This window comes from Rhinolophus ferrumequinum, assembly GCF_004115265.2.
Source record: "Rhinolophus ferrumequinum isolate MPI-CBG mRhiFer1 chromosome 13 unlocalized genomic scaffold, mRhiFer1_v1.p Super_scaffold_3, whole genome shotgun sequence".
Lineage (NCBI taxonomy): Eukaryota > Metazoa > Chordata > Mammalia > Chiroptera > Rhinolophidae > Rhinolophus > Rhinolophus ferrumequinum.
The window spans coordinates 3,314,880-3,330,884 of NW_022680356.1; the positions used below are offsets into that span (position 1 = coordinate 3,314,880).

General features: G+C 44.7%; 1 protein-coding gene across 1 annotated transcript; it reads right to left on the reverse strand.

The window, feature by feature from the left end:
* Positions 1–11,036: 11,036 nt before the first annotated feature.
* On the reverse strand, positions 11,037–15,803 carry IL36B (interleukin 36 beta). Its single transcript, XM_033100968.1, has 4 exons — positions 15,745–15,803; positions 14,640–14,747; positions 12,073–12,212; positions 11,037–11,455 (listed from the first exon to the last, which is right to left on the reverse strand). Exons 1-4 carry the CDS (start codon positions 15,758–15,760, stop codon positions 11,228–11,230), a joined length of 492 nt encoding a protein of 163 aa, XP_032956859.1. The 5' UTR covers positions 15,761–15,803; the 3' UTR covers positions 11,037–11,227.
* Positions 15,804–16,005: the final 202 nt, after the last annotated feature.

Here is a 16,005-nt window from a genome sequence, read left to right on the forward strand (position 1 = left end):
TTAATTAAAGTTTATTGGGGTGACAATTGTTAGTAAAGTTACATAGGTTTCAGGTGTACAATTCTGTATCACATCATCTATAAATCCCATTGTGTGTTCACCACCCAGAGTCAGTTCTCTTCCATCACCATATATTTGATCCCCCTTACCCTCATCTCACACCCCCCAACCCCCTTACCCTCTGGTAACCACTAAACTATTGTCTGTGTCTATGAGTTCTTGTTTCTCATTTGTTTGTCTTGTTCTTCTGTTGTTTTTGGTTTATATACCACATATCAGTGAAATCATATGGTTCTCTGCTTTTTCTGACTTGTTTCACTTAGCATTATAATCTCAACATCCTTCCACGTTGTCACAAATGCTCCTATTTCATCTTTTCTTACCGCCGAATAGTATTCCATTGTGTATATATACCACAACTTCTTTATCCATTCATCTATCGAGGGACATTTTGGTTGTTTCCATGTCTTGGCCACCGTAAAGAAAGCTGCAATGAACATTGGAGCACATGTGTCTTTATGGATAAATGTTTTCAAATTTTTTGGGTAGAGACCCAGGAAAGGGATTGCTGGGTCATACGGTAATTTTTTGAGGAACCTCCACACTGTCTTCCATAGCGGCTGCACCAGTCTGCATTCCCACCAACAGTGCATGAGGGTTCCTTTTTCTCCACAGCCTCTCCAACACTTGTTACTACTTTTCTTGTTGATGATAGCCATTCTGACTGGGGTGAGGTGATATCACATTGTGGTTTTCATTTGCATTTCTCTGATGATTAGTGATGTCGAGCAGTTTTTCATATGTCTATTTGCCATTTGTATGTCCTTTCTGCCCATTTTTCAACTGGGTTGTTTGTTTTTTTGTTGTTGAGTTGCATGAGTTCCTTGTATATTTTGGATATTAGCCCCTTATCGGAGGCACTGGTTGCAAAAATCTTCTCCCACTCAGTTGGTTGCCTCTTTATTTTGTCAATGGTTTCTTTTGCTGTGCAGAAGCTTTTAAGTTTCATATAGTCCCGTTCATTTATTTTAGCTTTTACTTCCATTGCCTTTGGAGTCAAATTCATAAAATGCTCTTTGAACCCAAGGTCCATAAGTTTAGTACCTATGTTTTCTTCTATGCAGTTTATTGTGTCAGTTCTTATGCTTAAGTCTTTGATCCATTTTCAATTAATTTTAGTACATGGTGACAGACAGCAGTCCAGTTTCATTCTTTTGCATGTGGCTTTCCAATTCTGCCAGCACCATTTATTGAAGAGGCTGTCTTTTCTCCATTGCATGTTTTTTGCTTTTTTGTCAAAAATTATCTGTCCGTATTTATGTGGTTTTATTTCTGGGCTCTCAATTCTATTCCATTGGTCTATGTGTCTGTTTTCCTGCCAATACCAAGCTGTTTTGGTTATTGCTGCCCTGTAGTACAAGCTAAAGTCAGGGAGTGTGATACCTCCAGTATTGTTCTTTTTTCTTAAGATTGCTTTGGCTATTCGGGGTCTTTTGTGGTTCCAAACAAATCTGATGATTTTTTGTTCTATTTCTTTAAAAAATGCCATTGGGATTTTGATGGGGATTGCATTAAATCTGTATGTTGCTTTGGGTAATATGGCCATTTTAACTATGTTGATTCTTCCAATCTGTGAGCATTACACCATTTCTTTGTGTCTTCTTCAATTTCTTTTAAAAATGTCTTACAGTTTCAGCATATAGGTCTTTCACATCCTTGGTTATTCCCAGGTATTTTATTCTTTTTGCTGCAGTTGCAAAAGGAATTGTTTTTTTATTTCTTTTTCTGAGATTTCATTGTTAGTATATAGGAATGCAATGGACTTTTGTACGTTGATTTTGTAGCCAGCAACTTTACTGTATTCGTTGATTGTTTCTAATAGCTTTTTGGTGGAGTCTTTAGGGTTTTCTATATATAGCATCATGTCATCTGCAAAGAGTGACAATTTAACTTCTTCATTTCCAATTTGGATGCCTTTTATTTCTTTCTCTTGCCTGATTGCTCTGGCGAGGACATCCAACACTATGTTGAAAAGCAGAAGTGATAGGGGACAGCCCTGTTGTGTTCCTGCACATAGAGCAAAGGGCTTCAGTTTTTCACCATTAATTATGAGATTAGCTGAGGGCTTGTAATATATGGCCTTTATTATGTTAAGGTATTTTCCTACTACACCTATTTTATTAAGTATTATGTATCCATCATAAATGGATGTTGTATCTTGTAAAACACTTTTTCTCACTTGGTATAATCATATGATTTTTGTCCTTTATTTTGTTTATGTGATGTATCACATTGATTGATTTGCCTATGTTGAACCATCCTTGTGCCCCTGGGATAAACCCCACTTGGTCACGATGAATAATCTTTTTAATGTATGGTTGCATTTGATTTCCTAGAATTTTGTTTAGGATTTTTGCATCTGTATTCATCAGAGATATTGGTCTGTAGTTCTCTTTTTTTGTGTTGTCCTTACCTGGTTTTGGTATCAGGGTAACATTGGCCTCATAAAATGAGTTAGGGAGTACTGTCTCTTCTTCAATATTTTAGAAGAATTTGAGCAGGGTTGGTATTAGATCTTCTTTGAAGGTTTGGTAGAATTCACTAGTGAAGCCATCTGGTCCCGGACTTTTACTTTTGGGAAGGATTCTGATGACTGATTCAATTTCATTACTGGTGATTGGTCTATTTAGATTTTCCAATTCTTTATGGTTCAGCCTAGGAAGGCTATAGGTTTCTAAGAACTTGTCCATTTCTTCTGAGTTATTTAATTTGGTGGCATATAGTCTTTCATAGTATTCTTGGATGATCCTTTGTATTTCTGTGGCATCCGTGATAATTTTCCTCTTTCATTTCTGGTTTTGTTTATTAGTGTCTTTTATCTTTTTATCTTAGTGAGCTTAGTCATGGGTTTGTCAATTTTGCTAATCTTTTCAAAGAACCAGCTCTTCATATTAATTTTTTCTATTGTCCTTTTGTTCTCTATTTCTTTTAGTTCTGCTCTGATTTTTGTTATTTCCTTTCTTCTGCTGACCTTGGGTTTCATTTGTTCTTCTTTTTCTAGTTCTTTAAGATGTAACATGAGGTTATTTATGTGGGATTCTTCTTGTTTCTTGAGATAGGCCTGTAATGATATAAATTCCCCTTTTAAAACTGTTTTTGCGGCTTGTATAAAAAAAAAAAAAACACCAAAAAAAAAAAAAAAAACTGCTTTCGCTGCATCCCCAAAATTTTGGTAGGATGTATTTTCATTCTCATTTGTTTCTATGTGTCTTTTGATCTCTTCTCTTATTTTTTCTTTGACCCGGTCGTTCTTTAAAAGTATGTTGTTTAATCTCCACGTATTTCTGGTTTTTCCTACTTTTTTTTTTTGCAGTTGATATCCAATTTCGAAGCCTTGTGATCAGAGAATATGCTTGGTATCATTTCAATCTTTTTAAATTTGCCGAGGCTAGTGTTATGTCCCAATATATGGTCTATCCTTGAGAATGTTCCATCTACTCTAGAAAAAAATGCATAGTCTGACATTTTAGGATGAATGCTCTATAAATGTCAATTATGTCCATTTCATCTAATGTGTCATTTAGGGCTGCTATTTCTTTATTTATTTTCTCGTTGGATGATCTATCCATAGCTGTCAATGATGTATTTAGGTCCCAGAGTACAATTGTGTTTTGGTCAATTTCTCCCTTTAGTTCTGTTAGTAGTTGCTTGGTATATTTCGGTGCTCCCTGATTGGGGGCATAAATATTGATGACTGGTATGTCTTCTTGTTGTATAGTCCCCTTTACCATTATGAAATGTCCATCTTTGTCTCTTGTTACCTTTTTCGCCCTGAAGTCTGTTTCATCTGATATCAGTATAGCTACATCTGATTTTCTCTGAATACCATTTGCTTGGAGTGTCAATTTCCACCCTTTCACTTTGAGTCTATACTTGTCTTTGTAGCTGAGATGCGTCTCTTGGAGACAGCATATGGTTGGGTTTACTTTTGTGATCCAATCTGCTACTCTGTGCCTTTTTATTGGTGAGTTCAGTCCATTTACATTGAGGGTGATTATTGATATGTGAGCATTTCCTATCATTCTATCTTTAGTTTTCTGGTAAGACTGTGTCTCCATTGTTTCTTTGCCTTTTTGTTGCTGTCTATTATTTCTGTGTGGTGGTATTCTACAATTATTCCCTCTGTTTCTTCTTTTAGTACAGTACATATTTAAATTCTGGATTTTTTTTTGAGTGGTTACCTTTAAGTTTATGTAAAAGAAAATTTGATATTTAGAGTATTCCATTTTCTTCAGCATGCTTATGTTCTCCAGTCCCATATTCCGGTTCAGGCCTTGCTCTCTCCCTTTTTACATTTCGGTTGCCACAAATTGTCTCTGTTGATGGTGGTCAAATAGCCTCCTTTAGTATTTCTTGTAGTGCAGTTAGTGTGTTAGAAAATTTCCTCAGCTTCTGTGTATCTGGAAAGGTCTTTATTCCTCCTTCATATCTAAAGGATATCTTTTTAGGTATATTATTTTTGGCTCATAATTTCTCTCTTTCAATAGTTTCAATATTTGGTTCCACTCCCTCCTGGCTTGTAAAGTTTCTGCTGAAAAATCTGATGGTAATCTAATGGGCTTTCCTTCATAGGTTACCATCTTCTTTTCCCTGGCTGCCTTGAGGATTCTTTCTTTGTTGTTGATTTTAGACAGCTTCAATACAATGTGCCTTGGAGAATGCCCGTTGGGATTGAGGCAATTAGGTGTTCTATTTGCTTCTTGGATTAGAGGATCCAGTTCTTTCCACAAATTTGGGAAGTTCTCATCAACTATTTGTTTGAATATACTCTCTGTTCCTTTCTCTCTTTCTTCTCCTTCTGGTATGTGCATTATTCTTATATTGCTCTTTCTGATGGACTCAGAAAGTTCTTGTAGAGTTCTTTCATTTTTTTTTTTAAGTCTCAAGTCTCTTTCTTCTTCCATCCGTGTCATTTCCAGATTTCTATCTTCAATGTCACTGATTCTTTCCTCTATCTGGTCTACTCCACTACTTAAGCTGGCTATTTCATTCTTTATGTCGTCTATTGAGTTCTTAATCTCTAGAAGTTCTATTTTGTTCTTTTTTAAAATTTAAATCTCTTTGGTAAAATGTTCATTTGTTTTTTGATTGTGTTTCTGAGTTCATTAAACTGCCTTTCTGTGTTTTCTTGCATCTCGTTGAGTTTTTTCAGAACTGAAATCTTGAATTCTCTGTCATCTAAGTCACATATTTCCATATTGTTAAGGTCATTTCTGGAGACTTTTCATTTTCTTTCTGAGCTGTCTTGTTGCCTTGGTTATTCATGGCCATTAATGATTTATTATTTCTCTTGCTGGATATCTATAGGAGTGGGTTCTGCAACAGGTTGATAGGAAGAGATCTTTTTTTTTTGTTTTCCAGTAGGATTTTGTAGACTGTTTTATTTTCTATCTGACTGTAGCCTTTTATTCTCTCTCATACTGTAGTATTATGTCTTCTCTGCACTATTTCAGCTTCTCACACAATGGAGGGATTCCCTGGAAGGCAGGCTTCTCTTCTGTGAACAGTTTGCCTGGGTCACAGGGCGCCACATCCGTGTGGGGATGTGGAGAGCTTTTGAAGTTCCAAAGCTCTTCCTGCACCAGATTCAGAGCCCCTGTGTTTCAGCAGTTCTGTTTACTCCTGCAGGGATCCTCCCATATAGGTGGGGATAGGGGTGGGGTGGGTTGTGAGAGGTGGCCCAGAGCAATGGCGGCGACCACCACCACAGCCCATCCTGCTTCCACAGCTCCCTCCCCTTTGCCAGAACTAATTGGGCTGCGAGTCTGTGTCTCTGGACCACAGTTCTCAGAACTGCAAGTATTCTGTTCTTTTGATCTGACACTGCTACAGTTCCGCTTCTAGCACTGAGCAGGTGGGGGCGGGGCGAGCTCTGGGAAGGTAGGGAGGGGGCTGCTAGTCTCAGTGCCTAAGGCTTCCATTCTCTGCTCGGCAGTGAGGGCTTAAACCACCGTTTTCATCCTTCTTCCCTCAGTCTTTGCTCTGAAGTCTCTGCCATGAGCGTTAGGTTCAGCTGTGTTATATGCTTTCCCCTCAGCCCTGTGGGCCATAAACGGGACTACCACAGCTGTGGTAGTTCTGGGATGCAGCGAGCTCAGAGCACCAAGCCAGGTCTGCGTCCTGTGCCTGCGCGGCCCCATCTCTGCACTTCTCCCCTCTTCCCCCAGCTCGCGCAGTTTGCCCACCTTTAGGTGATTTCAGTAGTGTGTCTCTTAGTCTTGCTTGTCTGTTGCACAGGGAGTCTTTGTGGAGTTATAGTTGTTCAATTTGTTGTAAATTCTAGGGGAGATTTTCAGAGGCTCACCTCACCCTGCCATTTTTATGACATCACTCCGACAGTGATCCTTTCACAGCCTGTGTCTGATCTTGTCGTGTCTCTGACAAAAAGGCTTGTCTCCACCATGCTGTATGGTCCACAAAACCAGGCTCCCGGTAGCTCTTGGCCTCTGCTTTCACCCCCCATGCAGCAACCTCAGACCACATGGGCCTCCTGCTCCTGCTGCAGGACCTTTGCACTGGCTGTCCATCTGCCTGGAGCTCTTGTCCAGGATGCCACATGGCTCACCTCCTGGCCTCCTAAAGTCTTGGCTACAATGTCACCTTTTCAGTGAGACCCACCTCACTTAGCTTCATGGGGATAGGAGACAGAGACTGTGAAGAGCTGGGTCAGCACTTAGCACAGACCCACAGACATCTGTCCCTTTTCCCCAATGTGTTCTCTCCTACAGTCCTCCCAGGACACTGAGAATGTGGCAGAGGCAGGTTTACATTGACCTAAGTCTGAGGTTTTTTGGGAACCAAGCACATGCCCTCATGGCTCATGTGCCACCAGCCTGGCTGCATGACTGCAGCGAGCCCTGTAGGGTCTTCAAGTCACATACAGGGAAGGTGGATGTTTGCTGCATGCTTGCTCTGTCTGGTGCTCTCTCAAATCTGGATGGCCTTGTGTACAGTCCTGTGAGATACAGATAAGACAAACGAGGATTGGGGAGGGTCCCCCACCCCAGGTACAGACTAATAAGAGACAGACGGTACTGGTGTCCTGGCAGTTGAACCCTGGGACTCACCCTCTGTCCCAACTGTGAAGTGTGACGCATCTGGACTCAGAAGTAGGGGGTGTAGGGCAGAGCAGGTGGGGACCACCCCCAGGAGCCCCAGTGCAGGGACAACCAAGGTTGCCTTCGGGAAAGACCATGAGAACCAGCAGACTTTATCCAGAGACATAAACAGGGTGTGACACACTTGAGATGAAGAAAACCCTCCACTCCCTGGGGTGACTTCGGAGATGCAGAACACTCAGCTTGGGCCATGAGGCCTCCAGGGAGCTGCCCACACACAGAGACCTCCTGCCCCACCTCCAGGCACATGCTGGGGTCACTGTGGGGAGCAACATAGGAGAGGCACCACTGGGCTCAAGACAGACACATTACGTGGAGGCAAGGAGCCTGTGAAATCACAGAAGTCATGCTCAGTGAGATGTACTTGCTGGGTTCCAGGGTGGTGAGCTGGGAGGGTACTCCACGAGATGGGGTGAGGCTTGGAGATGTGTCATACCCATGGGCAGTTTCTGCTGACTGAGTCACGAAGGGTAGGGCCAGCTGTTTCCTTGTGTGCACCACAGAGGCCTCAGGGCCTGGAGACTCCTCCTTGGTTATGGGGTTTGGCCATTGCTGGACCTCTGTCCACAGAGCTAGGTGTTGAACTAGACTGGAGCTGGATGTGTAATCAAGCAAAGCAAACATGGGCAGTCAGGAAGCCTCTGTCTTGTGACCTCGGACTCCCCTTATCTCTGTGGACTTGCTGCTCTGTCTCCTCTGCTCAGAAAGAATTCCAGCCCCTCCCAGGTTTCCCCTCCAATTATTGGGGTCTCACTGTTTTAAAATCATCATTTCATAGGTTTTATCTTTTTCCTTGTTTTTAGTAGATTCAGGTGAGGCATTGATTTGGTTCTTGTTACCCCATCTTTCTGGAAGCAGATATACAGATACCAATTTGCATGTACTGAGGGGTCTCTGAGTCACTTCTGCATGATGTGGATGAGCCAGGCCCCCAATGTGCCTGATGAGCGAGTCTTGTCATGATTCACTGTGTGGCTGGAGACACATAATCCACAGGCAGAGGGAGCCATTGCTAGATCATAGTGAGGGCACAGGTGACAATTGCAATAGATGTGGTCTTCTGGTACAAGAGTGGCATTCAGGTATGGAGAGACAAAAACACTCAGGTGGTGCCTGCTCTTGGCCTGTTATCGCCTGGTGGGGACAGGCTATGTTCACTGTCACATCCAAGGGGAGTGTGGACAGGCATCATTGGGCTGGGACCTAGGGGTCGGCCAACTTTCTCTGTAAAGGGCCAAATAGTAAACATTTTAGGTTTTGTCAGCTATATGGTCTTTGTGACAACTATTCATGCTTTTTGTTTGATTTATTCTTTTCTTTGTTACATTGAATTTTCTTCTGATGTGTTAGAGCCATGCAATCCTATTTTTATTCTTCTATTAGTTAACTTAAATTTTTGACACACATATTCAAACTCATTCTTTTCTCTAAAAATTCATGATTATTTGTTATTCAGCATGTTATATTCTATAAGACAACTTGGTATTAATTTTATGTGCTTTAAATAAATTAGATTTTTATTTCTTAGAAGAAGTGAGGGATTAAGATATCCAGGTCAGGGCAGGGACCCAAGTTTCTCCTTGTCTCCTCTGCTTACCTGGGAGCACCCCATCTTGGAGGAGTTTTGGGGACGAGGAGTAGATGCCTTGACATGACAATAAGTGTTAACACCCCCTGCAAAGGTGTTGATCGGGGGGTCATCCAAGTCAGGTCTCCTTCCTTACACTGAATAATCTAGAATTGCACAAGTGTTACTTTCATTCAGTATTACACCCAATGAAATAAAACGTCCATGTCCCAGCACTTCTCTCCTTAGCTGCACAACCACTCACCTTAAGCTGCAAAGTCGGATGGCCCTGAATTTCCGCACAGAAGAGGCAGAGGTCGACACCCTTGAGTCCCAGGTATATCAGGCTGCCCTTTTGTTCATCGTGGGACTCTGTGTCTGTGCACAGTACTGAGCAAATAGTCACTGGAACAGAGACAAGAACAGGTGTTCGGCTCCAAGTAAAGGGACACCTGCCAGTCCTGCCTGACACATGGCTGCTCCTCCCACCGGGGTGCTGACCAGCCAGGCTCCCCAGTGAGTCACGTGGTATAAACCCTGTGTCATGAGCTGACATCCATTCTCTTTTCCCTCCTTAGTTTAGACCTAGGGTCAGCACACTCTGCCCCATAGGCTTATTCTGACCCACCAACTGGTTCTGTACCGTCTTTGAGCTAAGAATGGTTTTTTACATTTTTAAATGGATGAAATAAATTTTAAAAAGGAATACTATTTCATAGCAGTGAAATGTATATGAAATTTAAATTTTAGTGTTTATGAGTAAGGTTTATTGTAGCACAGCTTTGCTCACTGACTTCTGTCACAGGAGAAGTAAAGTGTCATAGACCTCAAAGAAGACGAGGTGTGGCATCTGGTTGGGGAGATGATGAGAGGTCTCTACATACTTCAGACAGTGTGGGGTGGTTGGAGACGTGGGCAGGTGAGATAGCAAGGGTGAGAATGTTTGACATGTTTGCAAAAGCACGAGAGCAGATGTGGAGGGAAGAAGCTCCCTTTAATTGAGTCGTCTCAGCCTAGGTTTACACCCGAAAGCAGAGCCTGACACAGGGTTAGCATGCGGGATGGTGAGACATGACCCCAGAGAACGGGAGTGGGGCCTGGGGAAACTGAGGCAGGGAGAAGAAGAAGGCCAATGCAAGAATGTGCTTGTGGGCTCAGTGCTGCCATGGGTGACGATGACTCAGTCCTGTTGGGACCATCTGAAGGCCATGTAGATGGAACGCACGTTAGCATTGCCCACAGAGTTCTGGAAGAGGTAGCACTGCCCCACCCACGGCCCTCTCCAACCAGTGAAGCATTCTCCACAGAGCAGCCCCCTCCTTACTTCCAGGTTTGTGCATGTGTGACTGCAAGCGTCCTTCCCCAGGTGTCCCTGGAGGCCCAGAGCAGGGAGAGAGAGATGGCTGGTGCAGAGGACACAGCGTGCTGTTGGGTTACAGCTACTTGAAGCACCACAGTGAATGGAGGAAAGAAAAGGCAGACTAACAGGCTTTCAAGTGAGGTCCAAGTGTTACCCGTGGAGCAGCAGGGGGCAATGCCAGGAGAACAGGCCTTGGAACAGATTATGCTGGGACCCGTCGCAACACCTGATACTCCTGCTTGCCATGTGCAAAGAAAGGCAAATTCTCCTGAATGAAAAGCCCACTCATGTCCAGGATGTCACAGTGAGTTGCAGCCAACGTGTGATAGGTGAAGTCAGTTTGTAGATTGTATCACAGGCTTCAACTAAAGTAACCTCACAAAATGGACAAGGGGCTTAAAAGCATCCCAAGAAAGAAACTGTTGATTGGAACTTCAAAAATCTCATAGTTGGTGCTTTAGATAGTAGAAATAAGGACAATACAAAAAGTTCTGAGAAGTTGACAGAAAAAATATCCAAACTGATATAAATGATTCTTTGAAATATGAATCAATTTGCTTTCACTATTGTGAACAAGCTTAAGCAAAGAGTATACTATGGGTAAAATGATTAACGAATGATTTAAAAATCTGTCAGGATTACTGACAAGTGGAATTTTAATTTCACATTCATCTGATTCCTCAGACTTATCTCTGGGACACATATTACAAAATATTTATAATGCACATGCCTAGAATTAATAAATAACATGTTTATTGAAAGGGCTGCATGAACAAATGTTTGGCATTCATATCTCTAGGCGGTGGGTTGGCAAGAGGAATAGGACAAAAGGGTGCGTACAAGGGAGCAGCACTAGGGATGCTGACGTCACTGGACCTGGCCGGTCCATGGATGGTGGGACAAGACCAGGAAAGAATAAAAAATGACTCTCAAGTTTCACACGGGGACAACATTCAAGGGGGGCACATGGCGCACAAGTGCACGTCTCGAGGAGGTGGTTAGGGCAATCAGCACAAGGTGGGCGGCAGACGGGCACTAGGGCTGTGTGGTCTCAAGACGACCTACTGTTTTCAGACAGAAGGTTCTCTGGATGCTTGACCCTTTTCCTGGAACCAGCACCCACTACCTAGGCCTGATTAACTCCTCAGGGCTGAAATAGAAATTGGTGTTGTAGGTTTTGCCCCTCTCGTTGGTGAGGATGACAGGCTGTCCTACCGTGGAGGAAGTGGCTATGAACCAGCCAGGGTAGGCCACTGACTGGAAAGTGGAAGTGGAGCCCTCGATGCCTCGTAGAAACAGAAAGGGCTTTTGTGCACTCTTTTCCTCATGCAGGTCCATGATCTTCTTCTCCTAGGAGCAGGACAGAGGCCTGTTGCCGCAGGTTATTGAAAGGAGGGTGCTAAGCTAACTCAGCCCTCAAGTGACCACTCTCCCCAGGCAAGGGCCAGGCAGAGGGCAGGAGGATGCAGGTGTCAGAACAGGCCTCCCTCTGGTTCCCAACAGCTTGCCACCCCCCAGAATCCCACGACACCAGGGGGTTCTGATCCTTTGAGGGGGCACTTGATGCCCTGAGAACAGAGGGGTTCACTGCCTCATCGTGCATGTCTGCACTCAGGCCGGTGGGCTTGTCCACTGCAGCTTCTGTTACAGCAGAAGGATGGGCTTCATGATGACAAATGCTGCTGTCAAGGCAGGGACCCAGATTAAGTCTCCCCTTGTCTCCTCTGCTTACATGGGAGCACCCCATCTTGGAGGAGTTTTGGGGACGAGGAGTGGATGCCGTGACATGACAATAAGTGTTAACACCCCCTGCAAAGGTGTTGATCGGGGGGTCATCCAAGTCAGGTCTCCTTCCTTACACTGAATAATCTAGAATTGCACAAGTGTTACTTTCATTCAGTATTACACCCAATGAAATAAAACGTCCATGTCCCAGCACTTCTCTCCTTAGCTGCACAACCACTCACCTTAAGCTGCAAAGTCGGATGGCCCTGAATTTCCGCACAGAAGAGGCAGAGGTCGACACCCTTGAGTCCCAGGTATATCAGGCTGCCCTTTTGTTCATCGTGGGACTCTGTGTCTGTGCACGGTACTGAGCAAATAGTCACTGGAACAGAGACAAGAACAGGTGTTCGGCTCCAAGTAAAGGGACACCTGCCAGTCCTGCCTGACACATGGCTGCTCCTCCCACCGGGGTGCTGACCAGCCAGGCTCCCCAGTGAGCCACATGGTACAAACCCTGTGTCATGAGCTGACATCCATTCTTCTTTCTCTCCTTAGTGTAGAAGCCAGGTGTCACCAGGGCACATTGCTTCCCAAAAATAAAAACAGAATTGCCCACCACACTTGCAGCTAATTTTGACCTCATGCTTAAGTTGTAGCCGATGGGCTGTCTGTGGAAGTACTGGGTGGGATTTCTAAGGAGCTCCTTCAAGGGGAGCTGACTCAGCTGGAAGGACCATCCCTGTGCCCATGTCTTCCTGCTGGACACTGGGCTGGGGTTGAGGTGACCTCGGGGTTGCTAAGGCACCAGGGCCGCAGCACACTGGCGTCCGTCCACTCTCAGGCTTCCTTCACATGAGAAAGAACAAAACTTCATCCTGTGGAAGTTCCAGTTACGTGGCTCTCTGTCGCCATCAGCTGAAGTTAATTCCCGCTAAGTGAGCCCAGGAACCCAGGCGGGGTGGGGAGCAGGGAACTCATGCACCCCACACTGAGGACGAAGCTGTGCAGGCATGGACAGTCAGCTGAGGACATGGGAGACGCTGTCAGTGCCCCACAGAAAATGAGGAAAAAGAAGTAAGCAGAGTAACAGCCGAGCCACAGTCAATTACAACGCCTTCTTTGGGGGAAGTGATCAGAGCCTGGGGCAGTGGGACAGAGACCAAATTCAGGTAGAAAAATCCAGAAAGACCTCTCTGTTCAGGAGAAGTCCACCCAGAGTCTTAAAGCTAAGAGGAAGCTAATAAATGAGGAGATGGTGGCAGGGGACTGGAGAGGGTTGGGGGGAGAGTATTACAGGTAAAGGCTGAGGTGGGAAAGAGCATGTTAAGTTCAAGACTGCAAAGACTGGCGAGCCTGAGACCCCCATCTCCTACCCCCAAATCACCAGCACATGGGAATGACACTCTTAATTAACACAGTAAGGTCACTTGTGATACTCTGCCTGTGGACGATGGAAGGCTGCAGAAATGGGGGTGTCAGCGAGGACGTGGTGGCTCTGGTCCAGGTCATCTTAGAAACCTACTTTGCACAGACTCATCAGTCTTTGTGATGGCCTGGATGGAGACTGAGGAGAAGGAGGAATCGAGTCTGTGCCTGCATTTCTGGCTCAGGCACAGGGTGACGGTAGTGCCAATCACTGGGGCAGGGAAGAGTGGGTCCAGCAGCAGTTCTGAGAAGTCAGATCCACAGTTGTACTTGGGACAGATAAAATTAGAGGTGTCTGAGAGGATATGAAAGGGACATGGCTAAAATGTTTGGAGGAGACATCAGGGCAGGCAGAGGTGACAGAGGTGGTGCATCAATCCTGGAAACTGGCTCGTAGTTCCTCAGCGGGTTAGAGTGTGACTGCAGACGGAGCTCCGAGGGTCCCCAGCACTGAGGCATTTTACAGAGAAAGTGGAGTCAGAAAGGAGGGTGCGGGGGAGGACCAGTGAGCCACAGGCAATGTTCTTACAGAGAGAAAATGGGGAGTGTTCAGAACAGAAAATGTTGTCAACCGTGCTGACTGCCCATGAGGAAGCAGATGTGAGTACACAGGGCGTGTGTACTGACCTTGGAAGGCTCAGCTTGGGGTGTAGCCAAAAACCAGTTCAGAAGCTGAATGGTTTAGTGCAAGCATTAAGAGGGGCAAATGGGAGGCGGACAATGTGGCCAGCTCCTCCATGGACCTTGGCTGTTGCTGGTACGCAGAACGGTATTCAGGTCATTGTGTAGCAACACACAGTGACAATAGGCATAAATGTGGGCATCAAGACAAGCTTTTTAGTATTAAGCTTGGAAATGTCACATGAGAGCATGTCTGCCAGTGAGAGAAAGGAACAAGTGGACAGACAAAGGTGGGGTATGTGGGACCAGAGAAATGGGATCAAACACTGAAGTCCCAGGAAGGGAGAGGGTTCAGTTGGACTGACTTTTCCCCAGCTCTATTGAGGCATAATTGACATGAGATGGATTGACTTTTGCTGGATGAAGGGATATGCTCTTATTACTAGACGAGACGACCCCAAGCAAGACAGTGTGTAGGTAGCAAAGGTTGAAATTTAAGAGAGAAGCTCCAAGGACATCGTCAGCTGCTGATTGAATGGACGGTTCCTTTAGTTAAGGACAGCTGTCTGTCCCTCACACCTCAATTCTAGCTACTGGGTTCCCTTTGTGGGAGGGAACTCCTATGAGCTTTCTTGCACTTTCTGTGGACACTGAGCTGGTGCCCAGTAGGAGAGGCCACAGCCAGGCCTGTGCAAGCTCAGCCCCAACCCCAGTGGAACTGGCATCCCTTTACGAGGCAACAGGGGCTTTGATTGTAACTCACCAGGTTCGACGTTGCTGCTGAAAGGAACTGAGAATAAAGTGTTTCCCTTCAGGACCCACACCATCTGTAGAGAATCACGAATTCTATGGGATTCTGGAATTTCCACCTCTGCCGGGTGACAGACAAGCACAAAACATACATGAGGTTATTATACACTTCAGGACTCTGGCTGCATCCTGGTAATACAGTGGTCAACCCCCACCCCCCACCCCAATCCATGGTTTTGCTTCCCACAGCTTCAGTTACTGTTGGTCAACTGTGATCCGAAAATATTAAATGGAAAATTACAGAAATAAACAAGTCATAAGTTTTAAATTGCACACCATTCTAAGTAGTGTGACGAAATCTTGCACTATCCTGTTCCATCCCTCCTGGGATGTGACTCATCCCTTTATCCAGTGTCTCGACTCCTTGCCCCTGAGTCACTTGGTAGCTGCTTGGGTTATCAGCTTGACTGCAGCAGTTTCATAGTGTTTGTGGTCAAGTCACCCTTCATAATGGCCCCAAAGTGCAAAAGCAGTGATGCTGGCCATTCGGATATGCCAAAGAGAAGCCATAAAGTGCTTCCTTTCAGTGACACGGTGACTATGTACAGAAAAAAATATAGTACATACAGGGTTCAGTATTATCTGCGGTCTCGGGCATCCCCAACGGATAAGGCTTTTGAACTCCTGGGGTAGGTTTACTGCTCTAAGAGGGTCTATAATGGGAACGGCAAGGCTGGTTTCTGGACACAAGTGTCTGAAAGGATTTACACGCATTCATGGTCCTCAGGATTTTTCAAAACTTGCCTTTTTTCGAGGGTATCTGTGACCTGTCTTTTCTGATTGATAATTTCTGGGTACAAGCAAACCCAACAATATTTAAATTGGTCATCAATATGTTTGTTTTTTTCCTTTACCCTCTTAATCAAAATAAACAATTCTAAAAGCACATAATAAGACAAGAGCTAAACGCACTGAGATTTTCAAGTGCAGGCTTCATGATCTGAATATTTTAGCAAATACATCTGTAGCTGAGCACATGGCAGGGAGCTGTGTGCCCTGTTGTCCTTAGTGAGGCAGGATGGAGACATTTCCAAGCTGCTTTGTTACTCATCACTTACTTTGTGGGGTGTCCATGCTGGCTTCAGGGCTCTCTGAAGCCAGTAAAGAGGACAAGGTAGATCAAATGGTAGCAAGGAGGTTGTCAGCAGCGGGTCTTGTGAAGAAAAGAGGGAAGAAAAATATGTTATTTGTTGCTCCCCCCACCTCTGGGAATTTTATGCAAAAATTCTTTTGAGGGAGGTGCCAGATGCACACTTGAGACTAAGGATGGGACAGCATGTTCCAAAGTCTAGACAACTCCAAACAGGAGCTGCCATTTC